Source organism: Salmo trutta, chromosome 12 (assembly GCF_901001165.1).
Source record: "Salmo trutta chromosome 12, fSalTru1.1, whole genome shotgun sequence".
Lineage (NCBI taxonomy): Eukaryota > Metazoa > Chordata > Actinopteri > Salmoniformes > Salmonidae > Salmo > Salmo trutta.
In genome coordinates this window covers 72,851,704-72,869,843 of record NC_042968.1, presented here as the reverse complement: position 1 = coordinate 72,869,843, position 18,140 = coordinate 72,851,704, and the positions used below count along the sequence as shown (strand labels likewise).

At 40.8% G+C, this 18,140-nt stretch overlaps 1 protein-coding gene across 5 annotated transcripts in view; it reads right to left on the bottom strand.

Moving 5' to 3' along the window:
* The window catches only part of LOC115204121 (colorectal mutant cancer protein), a 121,687-nt gene that overhangs the window by 18,353 nt on the left and 85,194 nt on the right, over nt 1–18,140 (bottom strand). For all 5 annotated transcript variants that reach the window (XM_029769446.1, XM_029769447.1, XM_029769448.1 and 2 more), the window contains 2 exons: nt 12,954–13,137; nt 225–459 (listed from right to left, as the gene is read on the bottom strand). In XM_029769446.1, coding sequence (XP_029625306.1) covers nt 225–459; nt 12,954–13,137 — 419 coding nt within the window. The remainder of the gene's footprint in view (nt 1–224; nt 460–12,953; nt 13,138–18,140) is intronic.

The following is an 18,140-nucleotide window of genomic DNA, read 5'->3' as shown; positions in this document are numbered from 1 at the left end:
AGATCGGTAAGTTAGTCTAGCAGCCAGCTATCTGAACTTGTAGTAATCGTGGTTGAATTAACAACCGGGGGGGCCCCCACTCTCACTCAGATATCATATTAAAAACTGCAAAAATGTCTCTCCACCACATGGCAAAATGAGTAGAATTGCATGAAAAGGCCCGTGTGTATGCTCTCCCTCCCACTCTCCTCTCCCCGCGCTCCCTCCTTCTCCCTCCCTCTCACCTTCATGGCCATGAGCTCCTGCATCAGCACAGCGTTCTCCAGGTCCAGACGGTGCGTGTCTCCCCGGGGCTTGACCTCAAGGCTGAGGGGGTCGACGTGAACGCTCTCTAGCTCCAGCATGGTCAGCTTGACTGCCGCACGGTCATTCTTTAGCTGCTGCACGTAGTCTTTCAGTCGCTGTTCGTCCTCCTTGGAGAAGTCTGTGTCGCACGAGCTGGTCGTGGAACTGGTGGTGCTGTGTGTGCGCACACACACACACACACACACACACACAAAGATAGAGATGAGAGATACCATAACATTTTGCTCTGTTGGATGATAGCTAGCATCTAGAAAGTAGTCTTCATTTCCCCTTGAACAGTTAAGATCACAATTAGAGAAGCTAAACTGTTCCTAGTGCCTTGCGACACGGGAAGAAATTAAGTCACCAAATACTGTGTAGAAATCGTCCCAGAGACTTCCCCCCCCCCCGTTGTTTTTATTGAATATCTGAAACATACAATATACTTGCAGTGAAGCTGCTCAACAACTACATCATACCAGTCATCCAACAGACTCCCATTCAGAGCGACACACAGAAGCATCCAGGGTCAATGCCCTGCCATTCCTGAACCTGAGACCAGAAACAGGCTATTCTGTATCCTCACAACAAAATCTGCAGCGCTTCGATGATTTTATGCCCCAAATATTCAACATTTTGTTGGTGGCAAGAATTCTATATAATAATTTAAACTGAAAAGCACGGTCTTGAATCTTGTGTTGTTTTATATACACTGCTCAAAAAAATAAAGGGAACACTTAAACAACACAATGTAACTCCAAGTCAATCACACTTCTATGAAATCAAACTGTCCACGCAGGAAGCAACACTGATTGACAATAAATTTCACATGCTGTTGTGCAAATGGAATAGACAACAGGTGGAAATTATAGGCAATTAGCAAGACACCCCTAATAAAGGAGTGGTTCTGCAGGTGGGGACCACAGACCACTTCTCAGTTCCTATGCTTCCTGGCTGATGTTTTGGTCACTTTTGAATGCTGGCGTTGCTTTCACTCTAGTGGTACCATGAGACGGATTCTACAACCCACACAAGTGGCTCAGGTAGTGCAGCTCATCCAGGATGGCACATCAATGCGAGCTGTGGCAAGAAGGTTTGCTGTGTCTGTCAGCGTAGTGTCCAGAGCATGGAGGCGCTACCAGGAGACGTGGAGGAGGCCGTAGGAGGGCAACAACCCAGCAGCAGGACCGCTACCTCCGCCTTTGTGCAAGGAGGAGCAGGAGAAGCACTGCCAGAGCCCTGAAAAATGACCTCCAGCAGGCCACAAATGTGCATGTGTCTGCTCAAACGGTCAGAAACAGACTCCATGAGGGTGGTATGAGGGCCCGACATCCACAGGTGGGGGTTGTGCTTACAGCCCAACACCGTGCAGGACGTTTGGCATTTGCCAGAGAACACCAAGATTGGCAAATTCGCCACTGGCACCCTGTGCTCTTCACAGATGAAAGCAGGTTCACACTGAGCACGTGACAGAGTCTGGAGACGCCGTGGAGAACGTTCTGCTGCCTGCAACATCCTCCAGCATGACCAGTTTGGCGGTGGGTCAGTCATGGTGTGGGGTGGCATTTCTTTGGGGGGGCCGCACAGCCCTCCATGTGCTCGCCAGAGGTAGCCTGACTGCCATTAGGTACCGAGATGAGATCCTCAGACCCCTTGTGAGACCATATGCTGGTGCGGTTGGCCCTGGGTTCCTCCTAATGCAAGACAATGCTAGACCTCATGTGGCTGGAGTGTGTCAGCATTTCCTGCAAGAGTAAGGCATTGATGCTATGGACTGGCCCAGACCTGAATCCAATTGAGCACATCTGGGACATCATGTCTCGCTCCATCCACCAACGCCACGTTGCACCACAGACTGTCCAGGAGTTGGCGGATGCTTTAGTCCAGGTCTGGGAGGAGATCCCTCAGGAGACCATCCGCCACCTCTTCAGGAGCATGCCCAGCAGTTGTAGGGAGGTCATACAGGCACGTGGAGGCCACACACACTACTGAGCCTCATTTTCACTTGTTTTAAGGACATTACATCAAAGTTGGATCAGCCTGTAGTGTGGTTTTCCACTTTAATTTTGAGTGTGGCTCCAAATCCAGACCTCCATGGGTTGATAAATTGGATTTCCATTGATTATTTTTGTGTGATTTTGTTGTCAGCACATTCAACTATGTAAAGAAAAAAGTATTTAATAAGATTATTTCTTTCATTCAGTTCTAGGATGTGTTGTTTAAGTGTTCCCTTTATTTTTTGGAGCAGTATATCAACTCATACACCCTGTACCATGGAATCGGTACATCAAAAATCTCTTCCCAACTATTTTGCAATCTGTATGGCACAGTTGTCAACATCCTGGTCCTCCAATGAAACTGGTATACTTTCCTATTTTTAGTCCTCTGCCAGTTTTTATCCTTTATATTGGGCAGACAGACCAGTTCCTTACCTCCTCCCGCTGCCACAGGCCTCCTCCATTTTTGGGGTAATGCTGTAATCAATTGGTTGTACTCTTGGATTGAGCAGACCTTCCAGTACAATTCTGATAACTCTATGAAGGACATAACTCTCCCATTCCAATTTACAATATCATTTAAGAACAAAATACCCTTTTCAAACAGCTTTCCCATAAATACAGGTATTTTATCAACCAGCACATTTGAGTTTAGCCATAATATTTGTTCTATCTTTTCAGGGGGATGAAATTGAAATTGTAGCCAGCTCTGCAATGCTTGTTTGAAAAAGAGATATACTTTGAAATCATTTTATCGAAAATGAGACATGGCAATCTGCACAAAGGCAAAAAGGCAATTTTTAAACAATGGATGAGCTTTTCTTAATCTACTTGAGAACCATTTAGGGTTCAAATAACACTTTTGAATAAGTGAAGCTTTTAGAGAGAGGTTTAGTGTTTTTATATTTAATCATCTCAACCCACCCATTTCATATTCATTATATAGATAGGCACATTTTATTTTGTCTGGTTTAGCATCACAGATAAAGCAAAATATTTTTTGTTCATATGATTTGAAAAAACAAATCATCCTTTTTCCTCTTCATGGTTGCAGGATCTTGTCTATTTTTACAAGTTTTGTATTGAAATTCATTGTGGAGAGCTTATTTATATCTTTTGTGATATGAATACCAAGTATGTCTACTTCACCATCAGCCCATTTTATAGGTAAACTGCAGGGTAATGTAAAAGTTGTGTTTTTTAAAAGATCCAATATGTAATATTGTACACTTATCATAATTAGGTTTTAGTCCAGAGTACAGAAAAGTTATCTAGATTTTCAATGAGACATTGCAGGGATCTAGCTTGCGGACTTAATACAAAACTTGAGTCATCGGCATACATGGAGACCTTTGTTTTTAAGCCTTGGATTTCTACACCTCTAATGTTGTTATTGGATCTGATTTTAATAGCTAGCATTTCGATGACCATAACGAATAGATATGGTGACAGCGGCCACCCTTGTTTAACTCCTCTTGACAATTCAAAACTCTGAGAAGTAGCTGTTATTTACTATTTTACACCTGGGGTTGCTATACATTATCTTTACCCATTATATAAGAGAATTACCGAAATTGAAAAAAATCCAGGCATTTATAAATAAAATCCAGTCTTACTTTATCAAATGCCTTTTCAAAATCCGCTATAAATACCAGGCCTGGCTTCTTAGATGTTTCATGATGTTCTATTATTTCTAGTAGTTGTCGTATATTATCTCCAATGTATCGTCCATGTAACAAACCTGTCTGATCAGGATGAACAATAGCTGATAAAACCCTTTTAATTCTGAGTGCTATGCATTTCACTAATATTTTTGCATCACAACATTGAAGTGTAAGGGGCTTCCAGTTTTTTAGGTAGACTGGGTCTTTATATTTGCCATCTGGGTCTTGTTTTAATAATAGAGAACTCAGACCTTCCTGTTGAGTACCTGACAGACTACCATTTCTATAGGAGTAGTTAAAACAATCTAACAATGGAGCTTTTAGTATATAAAAAATGGCTTGATATACCTCTACCGGTATGCCATCAAGCCCTGGGGTTTTTCCAGACTGAAAGGATTTAATAGCCTCAAAAAGTTATTCCTCTGTAATTCGGCCTTCGCACTTATCTTTCTGTATATTTGTTAATTTTCTTATTTATATTTATATTATTTGGAAAGAATTCCTTACTGTAATCTTCATTCAGTGGGAGAGGAGGAGATGGAAAAGAGAACATCTGCCTAAAATAATTAGCTTCCTCTTTTAAAATATCATTCAGAGAATCATAGATGACTCCATCTTCAGTAATGATTTTCTGCAAATTCTTTTTGTTAGCATTCCTGTATTGGAGATTCAGGAAGAATTTTGGATCCACCTTCCTTACGAATCATTCCCGACTATTTGCACATTCAGACTGAAATTTTTGCTAATTAATATCATCACACCTTTTGAGTTCCTTTGTCCATGATAGAAAATTATTTCACCACCCCATTCATTTTCCCACACAACTTCATCTAAGGATGTATAGTGTGTTTCGTGTAAACAGTTATATTGTTATGTTATATTCCTTTTCTTTTAGCCATGTAAAGACTGATCTTTTTTTATAATCTGCTAAACCGTTACAATTATAACTAGCTATACTTATTTCCCCCCTTACCATAACTAGATACTATTCTCAGTCTAAATTGACCATAATTAGTGCTTGTAAAGTTACTGCCATCAGAGGTATTATGACGGTCAAAATTAGAGCTTTCAAATGTCTGATATTTAGAATTCAAGAAATAGGTTCTAGCAATATTTGTTTTACTCCCTTGCCTATTTGCCTGTGAGCCAATGCCACAGATGTTATAAAATTGAGACAAGATTTTATGTGTGTAGTAAATCTGAGTAGGTTGATGTGTATGATATTGGATGTGATTTAATGAGTGTGTACGATGTCTGTATAAGAGAAAGACTATAATGTCTTGTGTCCAAATAAATAATTACTCTGCCAATTTGCATGGTTGAGTGTCTATGTGTGTAACATAGACACTCAACATAGACACTTTGATTGTTTTTACTCTTTGCTGTACACAGTGTCCTTGGGAGACGATGATGAAAATTGTGCTGCAGTGGATACCACCTCTACCCTCCGTTCTGTTGGCGAATGTACAGTCACTAAAGAACAAACTGGACGAGCTCCAATCGAGACTATCCTATCAACAGGACCTGAAGAACTGTAAGATTCTATGTTTCACAGAGTAGAACACATCTCGTTGGCTTTTCCATGCATCGTCAAGACCGGTCGGCAGCTTTCTTTTTATTGGCCAGTCTGAGATATGGCTTTTTCTTTGCATCTCTGCCTAGAAGGCCAGCATCCTGGAGTCGCCTCTTCACTGTTGACGTTGAGACTGGTGTTTTGAGGGTACTATTTAATGAAGCTGCCCGTTGAGGACTTGTGAGGTGTCTGTTTTTCAAGCTAGACACTTGAATGTACTTGTCCTTTTGCTCAGTTGTGCTCCAGGGCCTCCCACTCCTCCTTCTATTCTGGTTAGAGACAGTTTGCGCTGTTCTGTGAAGGGAGTAGTACGCAGCGTTGTACGAGATCTTCAGTTTCTTTGCAATTTCTCGCATGGAATAGCCTTCATTTCTCAGAACAAGAATAGACTGACAAGTTTCAGAAGAAAGTTCTTTGTTTCTGGCCATTTTGAGCCTGTAATCAAACCCACAAATGCTGATGCTCCAGATACTCAACTAGTCTAAAGAAGGACAGTTTTATTGCTTCTTTAATCAGAACAACAGTTTTCAACTGTGCTAACATGATTGCAAAAGGGTTTTGTAATGATCAATTAGCCTTTTAAAATGATAAACTTGGATTAGCTAACACAACATCCCATTGGAACACCGGAGTGATGGTGGCTGATAATGGGCCTATGTGGATATTCCATTAAAAAAATCTGTTGTTGGTAGAACGCATCGGAGTAGGAATATATTGCATTGACATGCACAACTCAGCCGTACTCTACACACACACCGTGCAGCATAACCAAGATACGCTTGTTTTAAGATCAAAGCGAGAGCTGCATGTAGCCACGTGTGCACATTTGTTCATCCTTTGCTAGTTAGTGAGTTATTAGCCCAGTCATAGATCATTTGTAGTCCGCAATGGGGGAGTGATTGCTTCCTACAAGAGTACAAAACATAAACATTTCTAGACATCTTTGAAAAGCGAGTCTGGTAAAGAGCTTTTTTTTTTCTTAAAAGGGTAGTGTTGTATTTTGAGACAGGCTTGAATAAGCTAAGTAGCCAATAATCAGAGGGTAGCATCATTTGTCTGATTCTCTGTAATAATGGTATGGGAATAATATTTTGTAAAGTGGTTTCTTGCATCAAACACGACAACATCATTTTCAGTCACCTTGTCTGAAGGACAAGTGGATAAAAAGTTAATGTCAAGCACTGCGTGTTTTTTCTCTCCAAAAAGTAATGTAATGTAGGCCTACATTGAACATGACACCATTGGCTGCTACTGTAGGCTGAATGATAGAACAGTTATTTCCATGTTAAATTGTTTTGGGATGCATTTTCTCCATTGTTTTTATGGTAGACCACTCTTGTAGGCCTACATTATGATCAAATAGCCACAGTAGCCTACTTGACTACTGTCTGAAACTGTCATTTAAAGCGGGTACAGCCTTAGTGTGGCTAAAAGTTGCACAGAATTTTCACAATGTTCAAGTTAGCGCTCAGCAGACCTGACATATGCTCAATGCTGGGGAGGGAACATTGGCTGCAGAACATACTATTTACCAAGTTTTAATCTATATTTTTCGTAGCTGACTATTTACCACTACAAACCGATAATTGCACTAAGAGCGCACTCAACAAGCTGTATACGGCCATAAGCAAACAAGAAAACGCACACCCAGAGGCGGCACTTCTCGTGGCCAATGATTTTAATGTAGGAGAACTGAAATCTGTTTTACCTCAATTTTATATCAGCATGTCACCTGTGCAACTGGAAGCGACAAAATTCTACATCCCCTTTACTCCAAAGACAGAAACGCATACAAGGCTCTCCCTACCCTCCCTTTGGCAAATCTGACCATAACTCAAAACAGGAAGTACCAGCTCAATACCGAAGTGGCCCGATGAAGCAGATGCTAAGCTACAGGACTGTTTCGCTAGCACAAACTGGAATATGTTCCAGGATTCATCTGATAACATTGAAGAGTTACCACATCAGTCTCTTCATTAATAAGTGCATTGACGACGTCATCGCCACATTGACCGTAAGTAAATAATATCCAGGCAACATCCACACTGAGCTAAAGGCTACAGCTGCCACTTTCAAGGTGTGGGACACTAATCCGGAAGCTTATAAGAAATCCAACTATGAACTCCGACGAGCCATTATACAGGCAAAGCATCAATACAGGACTACTACGCTGGCTCTGAAGCTCGTCGGATGTGGCAGGGCTTGCAAACTTACAAAGGGAATTACAAAGGGAAACCCAGCCGCAAACTGCCCAGTGACGTGACACTACCAGACAAGCTAAATGCCTTCTATGCCCGCATCTTGACAAGTAAAGCTGAACCATGCATGAGAACCCAAGCTGTTCTGGATGACTTTGTGATCTCGCTCTCCGTAGCCTATGTGAGTAAGACCTTTAAACAGGTTAACATTCACAAGGCCGCACGGCCAGACGGATTACCAGGACAAGTACTCAGAGCATGCGCTGACCAGCTGACCAGGTGGTAAGGGTAGGTAACAACACATCCGCCACGCTGATCCTCAACACGGGGGCCCCTCAGGGGTGGGTGCTCAGTCCCCTCCTGTACTCGCTGTTCACTCATGACTGCACGGCCAGGCACGACTCCAACGCCATCATTAAGTTTGCTGATGACAAAACAGTGGTAGACCTGATCACAGACAACAATGAGACAGCCTATAGGGAGGTCAGAGACCTGACCGTGTGGTGCAAGGACAATAACCTCTCCCTCAACGTGATCAAGACAAAGGAGATGATTGTGGACTACAGGAAAAAGAAGAGCACACTCCTATTCTTATCGATGGGGCTGTAGTGGAGCAGGTTGAGAGCTTCAAGTTCCTTGGCGTCCACATCACCAACAAACTAACATTGTCCAAGCACACCAAGACAGTCGTGAAGAGGGCACGACAAAGCCTATTCCCCCTTAGGAGACTGAAAAGATTTGGCATGGGTCCTCAGATCATCAACATTTTTACAGCTGCACCATCGAGAGCATCCTGACGGGTTGCATCACTGCCTTGTATGGTAACTGCTAGGTCTCAGAACACAAGGTACTGCAGAGTAGAGGTTGACCGATTAATCGGAATGGCCGATTTCAAGTTTTCATAAGAATCGGTAATCGGCATTTTTGGACACCGATTATGGCCGATTACATTGCGCTCCACGAGCAGACTGCGTGGCAGGCTGACCACCTGTTATGCGAGTGCAGCAAGAAGCCAAGGTAAGTTGCTAACTAGCATTAAACTTATCTTATAAAAAACAATCAATCATAACATAATCACTAGTTAACCTGTTTGGTATAGGGGGCAGTATTGAGAATTTTGGAAAAAATATGTTCCCATTTTTAACGGCCTCCTACACCAACTCAGAAGCTAGAATATGCATATTATTGTTCAGGTTTGGATAGAAAACACTCTGAATTTTCTAAAACTGTTTGAATGGTGTCTGTGAGTATAACAGAACTCCTATGGCAGGCAAAAACCTGACAAGGCTTCAAGCAGGAAGTACCCTGTCTGACAAGGAGTCGTGCGTCTTACCTCTTTTTATTGAAAAGTAAGGATCTTAGCTGTAACGTGACAATTCCCAGGGCTCCAATAGGCTCTCAGAGCCCGCGAAATAACTGAAGGTTTACGAGGGAACCTCAGGTTGAAATATATTATCGCCTTTTGTAAGTGGATGCTCGGAGGACCTTTCAATGATGCGCGTGCATGAGTCGCTTCTGAGGAGAAATTTTATTCGGCTGTTTAGGCTCAATGCATACTCCCGGTCGGAATATTAACACTTCTCTATGACATAAATGGCATAAAAATTGGTTTTAAACAGCGGTTGACATGCTTCGAAGTACGGTAATGGAATATTTAGACATTTTTGACACGCCAATGCGCCATGCGCGACACCGCGAAAAAGCATTCTAGAACTCACGAACAAAACGTCGCTGTTGGAACATAACGATGGATTATTTGGGACCAAACCAACATTTGTTATTGAAGTAGAAGTCCTGGCAGTGTATTCTGATGAAGAACAAGCAAGGTAAGAACATCTTTCTTATAGGAAATGTGATTTTGGTGGATGCTGACCTGGGTGGGTATCTAAATAGCTAGCCCTGTAATGCCGGGCTATGTACTTAGATTATTGCAAAATGTGCTTCATCCGAAAAGCTATTTTAAAATCGGACATATCGAGTGCATAGAGGGGTAATGTATCTATAATTCTTAAAATAATTGTTATGCTTTTTGTGAACGTTTATCGTGAGTAATTTAGCAAACTGTTAGTAAATTCACCGGAAGTTTGCGGTGGTTATGCTTTTTCTGAACGTCACATGCTAATGTAAAAAGCTGGTTTTTGATATAAATATGAACTTGATTGAACAGACATGCATGTATTGTATAACACAATGTCCTAGGTGTGTCATCTGATGAAGATTATAAAAGGTTAGTGCTGCATTTAGCTGTGGTTTGGGTTTATGTGACATGATATGCTAGCTTGAAAAATGGCTGTGTGATTATTTCTGGCTGGGTACTCTGCTGACATAATCTAATGTTTTGCTTTTGTTGTAAAGCCTTTTTGAAATCGGACAGTGGGGTTAGATTAACGAGATTCTTGTCTTTAAATAGCTGTGAAATAGTCATATGTTTGAGAAATTGAAGTTATAGCATTTCTAACGATTCAAAAATCGCGCCACTGGATTTCAGTGGCTGTTACGTAGGTGGGACGAGTTCGTCCCACATGTACTAGAGAGGTTAACTACACATGGTTGATGATATTACTAGATTATCTAGCTTGTCCTGCGTTGCATATAATCGATGCGGTGCCTGTTAATTTATCATCAAATAACAGCCTACTTCGCCAAACGGCTGATGATTTAACAAGTGCATTCACGAAAAAAGCACTGTCATTGCACCAATGTGTACCTAATCATAAACATCAATGCCTTTCTTAAAATCAATACACAAGTATGTAGTTTTTAAACCTGCATATTTAGTTAATATTGCCTGCTAACATGAATTTCTTTTAACTAGGGAAATTGTGTCACTTCTCTTGCGTTCTGTGCAAGCAGAGTCCGGGTATATGCAGCAGTTTGGGCTGCCTTGCTCGTTGCGAACTGTGTGAAGACCATTTCAGTAATATTTAGACTTAGGGATGCCACCCGTTAGATAAAATACGGAACGGTTCCGTATTTCACTGAAAGAATAAATGTTTTGTTTTTTAAATTATAGTTTCCGGATTTGACCAAATGAATGACCTAAGGCTCGTATTTTTGCGTGTGATTATATTATAATTAAGTCTATGATTTGATATTTGATAGAGCAGTCTGACTGAGCGGTGGTAGGCAGCAGCAGGCTCGTAAGCATTCATTTAAACAGCACTTTCCTGCATTTGCCAGCAGCTCTTCGCTGTGCTTCAAGCATTGCGCTGTTTATGACTTCAAGCCTATCAACTCCCGAGATTAGGCTGGCAATACTATAGTGCCTATAAGAACATCCAATAGTCAAAGGTATATGAAATACAAATGGTATAGAGAGAAATAGTCCTATAATTCCTATAATAACTACAACATAGAACTTCTTAACTGGGAATATTGAAGACTCATGTTAAAATGAACCACCAGCTTTCATATGTTCTCATGTTCTGAGCAAGGAACCTAAACGTTAGCTTTTTTACATGGCAAATATTGCACTTTTACTTTCTTCTCCAAAACTTTGTTTTTGCATTATTTGAACCAAATTGAACATGTTTCATTATTTATTTGAGACTAAATAGATTTTATTGATGTATTATATTAAGTTAAAATAAAGGTGTTCATTCATTATTGTTGTAATTGTCATTATTACAAAAAAAAAAAATATATATATATATATATATATATATACATACATACACACACCCAAAAATCGGCCGATTAATCGGCATCGGCTTTTTTGGTCCTCCAATAATCGGTATCGACATGGAAAAATCATAATCGGTTGACCTCTACTACAGAGGGTAGTGCGTACAGCCCAGTACATCACCGGGGTCAAGCTTCCTGCCATCCAGGACCTCTACACTAGGCAGTGTCAGAGGAAGGCCCTAAAAAATTGTTAAAGACTCCAGCCACCCTAGTCATAGACTGTTCTCTCTGCTAGCGCACGGCAAATGGTACAGGAGTGCCAAGTCTAGGTCCAAGAGGCTTCTAAACAGCTTCTACCACCAAGCCATAAGACTCCTGAACAGCTAATCAAATGGCTACCCAGACTATTTGCTCCCGGCTACTATCCAATCAAATCTACATTGACATTATCCCATCCCAGTTAAGCCGCTATTGGCTTAATTAATTTCCAGCAATATTGCCTGTGTCTGTTTGGTGTGCACATTTTTCTATCACGCCGTATGTCGCCAGTTAACAACGCTAGTAAAGATACGTCGTCTGGGTAGACAGTAAGATCCCCAAAACCTTCTCAATTAATGTTAACTGCAAATTAGGCTTACCTGACAGACATATATAATAACTATTTGTATCAATTGGGTGGCCATTTCATTGCTAAACTCTGCCATGACATGTGCTGCAGCAGTGGGCCTAACAGCAGAAACGCCCCCACACATTCCTCGCTTTCTGAACGCGCAAATAAAGGTGATTACACTCTAATTCAAATGTATTCGTTTTTTTCCCTCAGACCTCAAAATTGGTTTTCGACGTGATTTAAGCATTGACCTTGACTCAGAATACTGTAATATTGAGAGTAATTAAAAAATATATATATAAAACAGAATTACGGGAAATCTAAAAAATAATTGTATGGGGCCCCTTAGAGTTGTTTATTAACCATTATTTTACCAGGTATATTGACAGAAAACACATCTCTTTTACACCAAGGACCCAGGGAAGAGTGGCAGGGTAGAGGAGAAGAATGTGCCTATTTAAAAGCTATAAAAAAAGTAAGAGTAGCTCACAACATGTTTAATTTTTGCTAGAAAAGGTTTGAGACCACTGCTCTAGAGTGTACTGCAGCCACTGCAGAGCACTGTAGACTCTCATCTCCTACACTAATTGTCCATTTTCTGCTGTGCCCCTGACTTACATGTGAGCCGCATTTGACTGTCATGTATTTTCTCTCCCAGAGCAGTGACTGTAGGTGAAAGCTTTGTTTATGGAGCGGCTTCCTTGGCTGAACTGTCATGGGCACTTGAGCAGAGGGTTGGCTTTAATTATGTTTCAATATGGATTGAAAGCATAAACTACAGCGGTTCCCAAACTGTGGGGGGCGCAAGGGATGGCAGGGGGCGTATGTGGGTATTATGAGTATTATGTACTATACTAAACCTATTAATGTTAAATTGAGCTGGGTGAATGGAATATGAATGACAGTCATCCAATATGCTGTAATAGAAATAAGGCCATGCTCATAAAAAAAAAAATTCCTCCATCTTAAACGGCACCAACTGCCACTGATATACACACATACCTAGTGTGACTATTGGAGGACAGGCTCTCCCATGGTTGAACACTGCAGCCAGTCACAGCGAATGCGGCTCCACAGCTACCGTCCAGCCTGCCCAGAAGATCCTTGGCTGCATTCTCTGCTGTCTTCCTGCAGTCATGGGCCCTCTTCAGGATTTGAGTGATGCTCTCCTCTCCCAACTTCTCGCCTACACACACAAGCACACACACACACACACACACACACACACACACACACACACACACACACACACACACACACACAGTAGAAAGAGAAGAGATGTCAAATAGCTTTTATTTGCTGGAGTCATTGTAATTGCCAGGGCTGTCACAAGGCCAAAATTTGGTTTTGAATATACTATATCTAAAAAAATACACCACATTAACCATGATTGAATGAAGTATTCAAACTGAAATTGTACTATACACATATGGCTATACAAGGCTGCAAATACTATATGTAATGTTAGTCAGCATTAGATGAATAAGGGGGGTTCATCTGAGATACTGTTTTGTGTTGAAGGAGAAAAGGGTAGGAAGGAGGTATGTGTTACAAGGGAGTTGTGATGCATGAAATGCCTCACTGAAGACATGACAGCTGAAGGAGTGATTGAGAAGAGTTGGGGAAGGAGGGAATCAAAGGAGTTGGAGATTAACACTTGATTTTTTTGTTAGGAGGAAGAATATTTAATATTGCAGATAGATTGTGGCTTCCATCAATGTAATTGTCCACATCATTTCCAATCCCCCATATAGATATATAGAATAATATACAGTTGAAGTCGGAAGTTTACATACACTTAGGTTGGAGTCATTAAAACTAGTTTTTCAACCACTCCACAAATTGTTAACAAACTATAGTTTTGGCAAGTCGGTTAGGACATCTACTTTGTGCATGACACAAGTGATTTTTCCAACAATTGTTTACAGACAGATTATTTCAATGTATCACAATTCAAGTGGTTCAGAAGTTTACATACACTCAGTTGACTGTCCCTTTAAACAGCTTGGAAAATTCCAGAAAATGTCATGGCTTTAGAATCTTCTGATTGGCTCATTGACATCATTTGAGTCAATTGGAGGTGTACCTGTGGATGTATTTCAAGGCCTACCTTCAAACTCAGTGCCTCTTTGCTTGATATTATGGGGAAATAAAAATAAATCAGCCAAGATGTCAGAAAAAAATTGTAGACCTCCACAAGTCTGGTTCATCCTTGGGAGCAATTTCCAAATGCCTAAAGGTACCACGTTCATCTGTACAAACAATAGTACGCAAGTATAAACACTATGGGACCACACAGCTGTCATACCACTCAGGAAGGAGACGTGTTGTGTCTCCTAGAGATGAATGTACTTTGGTGCGAAAAGTGCAAATTAATCCCAGAACAACAACAAAGGACCTTGTGAAGACGCTGGAGGAAACAGGTACAAAAGTATCTATATCCAAAGTAAAACGAGTCCTATATCGACATAACACGAAGACGCCACTACTCCAAAACCGCCATAAAAAAGCCAGACTACGGTTTGCAACTGCACATGGGGACAAAGATTGTACTTTTTGGAGAAATGTCCTCTGGTCTGATGAAAAAAAAATAGAACTGTTTGGCCATAATGACCATCGTTATGTTTGGAGGAAAAAGGGGGAGGCTTGCCAGCCGAAGAACACCATCCCAACCGTGAAGCACGGGGATGGCAGCGTCATGTTGTGGGGGTGATTTGCTGCAGGAGGGACTGGTGCACTTCACAAAATAGATGGCATCATGAGGAAGAAAAATTATGTGGATACATTGAAGCAACATCTCAAGACATCAGTCAGAAAGTTAAAGCTAGGTCGCAAATGGGTCTTCCAAATGGACAATGACCCCAAGCATACTTCCAAAGATGTGGCAAAATGGCTTAAGGACAACAAAGTCAAAGTATTGGAGTGGCCATCACAAAGCCCTGACCTCAATCCTATAGACAATTTGTGGGCAGAACTGAAAAAGCGTGTGCGAGCAAGGAGGCCTACAAACCTGACTGTGATGTGATGAAAAAAATAAAAGCTGAAATAAATCTTTCTCTCTGCTACTATTCTGACGTTTCACATTCTTAAAATAAAGTGGTGATCCTAACTGACCCAAGACAGGGAATTTTTACTATGATTAAATGCCAGGAATTGTGAAAAACTGAGTTTAAATGTATTTGGCAAAGGTTTAGGTAAACTTCCGACTTAAACTGTACAGTTCCATATTCTAAAATGGATTAAATAAATACACATCTACACACAATACCCCATAATGACAGTGAAAACAAGTTAAGAAATGTTTGCTAAACTATAAAAAAACAAAAACAGAAATACCTTATTTACATACGAATTCAGACCATTTGCTATCAGACTCGAAATTGAGCTCAGGTGAATCGTGTTTCCATTGATCATCCTTGAGATGTTTCCACAACTTGATTGGAGTCCACCTGTGGTGCATTCAATTGATTGGACTTGATTTGAAAAGGCACACACCTGTCTATATAAGGTCCCACAGTTGACAGTGCATGTCAGAGCAAAAACCAAGCCAGTATGTCGAAGGAATTGTCTATAGAGCTCCGAGACAGGATTGTGTCGAGGCACAGATCTGGGGAAGTGTACCAAAACAAAGTCTGCAACATTGAAAGTCCCCAAGAACACAGTGGCCTCCATTATTGAATGGAAGAAGTTTCGAACCACCAAGACTCTTCCTAGAGCTGGCCGCCCGGCCTAACTGAGCAATCGGGGGAGAAGGGACTTGGTCAGGGAGGTGACAAAGAACCCGATGGTCACTCTGACAGAGCTCTAGAGTGCCTCTGTGGAGATGCGAGAACATTCTAGAAGGACAACCATCTCTGCAGCACTCCACCAATCAGGCCAGGTGGAAGCCACTCCTCAGTAAAAGGCACATGACAGCCCGCTTGGTGTTTTCCAAAAGGCACCTAAAGATTCTCAGACCATGATAAACAAGATTCTCTGGTCTGATGAAACCAAGATTGAACTCTTTGGCCTGAATGCCAAGCATCACATCTGGAGGAAACCTGGCACCATCCATACGGTGAAGCATGGTGGTGGCAGCATCATGCTGTGGGGATGTTTTTCAACGGCAGTGACTGGAAGACTATTCAGGATCGAGGGAAAGATGAATGTAGCAAAGTACAGAAAGATCCTTCAGCATGAAGTGCTCAGGATCTCAGACTGGGGCGAAGGTTCACCTTCCTACAGGACAACGACCCTAAGCACACAGCCAAGACAACGTAGGACTGCCTTTGGGAAAAGTCTCTGAATGTCCTTGAGGGAACCAGCCAGAGCCCGGACTTGAACCAGATCGAACATCTCTGGAGAGACCTAAAAATAGCTGTGCAGCAACGCTCCTCATCCAACCTGACAGAGCTTGAGAGGATCTGCAGAGAAGAATGGGAGAAACTCCCCCAAATACAAGTGTGTTAAGCTTCTAGCGTCATGCCCAAGAAGACTCTGTAATCGCTGCCAAAGGTGCTTCAACAAAGTACTGAGTAAAGGGTCTGAATACTTATGCAAATGGTTTATTTCTGTTTTGTATTAGCAAACATTTCTAAAGACCTATTTTTGCTTTGACATTATGGGGTATTGTGTGTAGATTGATGAGGGGAAAAAACTATTTCATACATTTTAGAATAAGGCTATAACGTAACAAAATGTAGAAAAAGTCAAGCGGTCTGAATACTTTCCTACGGCTGTGTGTGTCTGTGTCTGTCTTTGTGTGTGTGTGTGTGTGTGTGTGTGTGTGTGTGTGTGTGTGTGTGTGTGTGTGTGTGTGTGTGTGTGTGTGTGTGTGTGTGTGTGTATATATATATATATATATATATATATATATATATATACACACACACAAAGGGTCTATATACACACAACTGTTCAAAATTTTGGGGTCACTTTGAAATGTCCTTGTTTTTGAAAGAAAAGCTATTTTTTTGTCAATTTAAAATAACATCAAGTTGATCAGAAATACAGTGTAGACATTGTTAATGTTGTAAATGACTATTGTAGCTGGAAACGGCTGAGTTTTTTAATGGAATATCTACATAGACGTACAGAGGCCCATTATCAGCAATCATCGCTCCTGTTTTCCAATGGCACGTTGTGTTAGCTAATCCACGTTTATCATTTTAAAAGGCTAATTGATCATTGCAATTATGTTAGCACAGCTGAAAACTGTTGTTCTGATTAAAGAAGCAATAAAACTGGCCTTCTTTAGACTAGTTGAGTATCTGGAATATCAGTATTTGTGGGTTTGATTACAGGCTCAAAATGGCCAGAAACAAAGAACTTTCTTCTGAAACTCGTCAGTCTATTCTTGTTCTGAGAAATGAAGGCTATTCCATGCGAGAAATTGCCAAGAAACTGAAGATCTCGTACAACGCTGCGTACTACTCCCTTCACAGAACAGCAGTACATTGAAAATCTCTTCCCAACTATTTCCCAATCTATATGGCACAGCTGTACATTTTTTGGTCCTTAAATGAAACTGGTATACTTTTTTTATTCATCACAATTTTCTTTTGCCAATTTTTGTCTTCAATGCTGGGTTGACAGACAAGTTCCTTACTTTTGCTGCAATTAGTTGGTTGTAATTTTGATATTTCCAATATATTTCCATATATTTATGTTAGCTGCATGTGACATAATTCCACCAGTCCTATTTATGATATCACTTACAAAGATACCTTTTTTATATTCAAAAATATTATTTCATACCAATTATTTGTATATTTCAGTTTAACCGTAATATTCGTTGTTTCTTTTCTGGTGGATTAAACTGAAATAGCAACCAACTTTCTATGGCTTGTTTACATTTTTTGGATAATATTTCATTTTCAAATAACCGAAAGTGAGAGGCATTTATAGATAAATTCCTGTTGTACTTCATCAAAAACCTTTTCAAAGTCCGCTATGAATACCAGGCCTGGTTTCCCAGATGCAAAAAACCTGTCTGATTAGAATGAATAATATCTGACAATACCTTTTTAATTCTAAGCGCTATTTACTTTGCTAGAATTTTTGCATCACAACACTGAAGTGTAAGGGGCCTCCAATTTTTTAAATGGACTGGATCTTTATATTTATTTAGTCTGATTAAAGTTTGTGATGGGAGGATGAAGTGAAGTGAAGAGAAAACAGAAGGAGTGATGGAGGTGAGGTTTGTAAAAT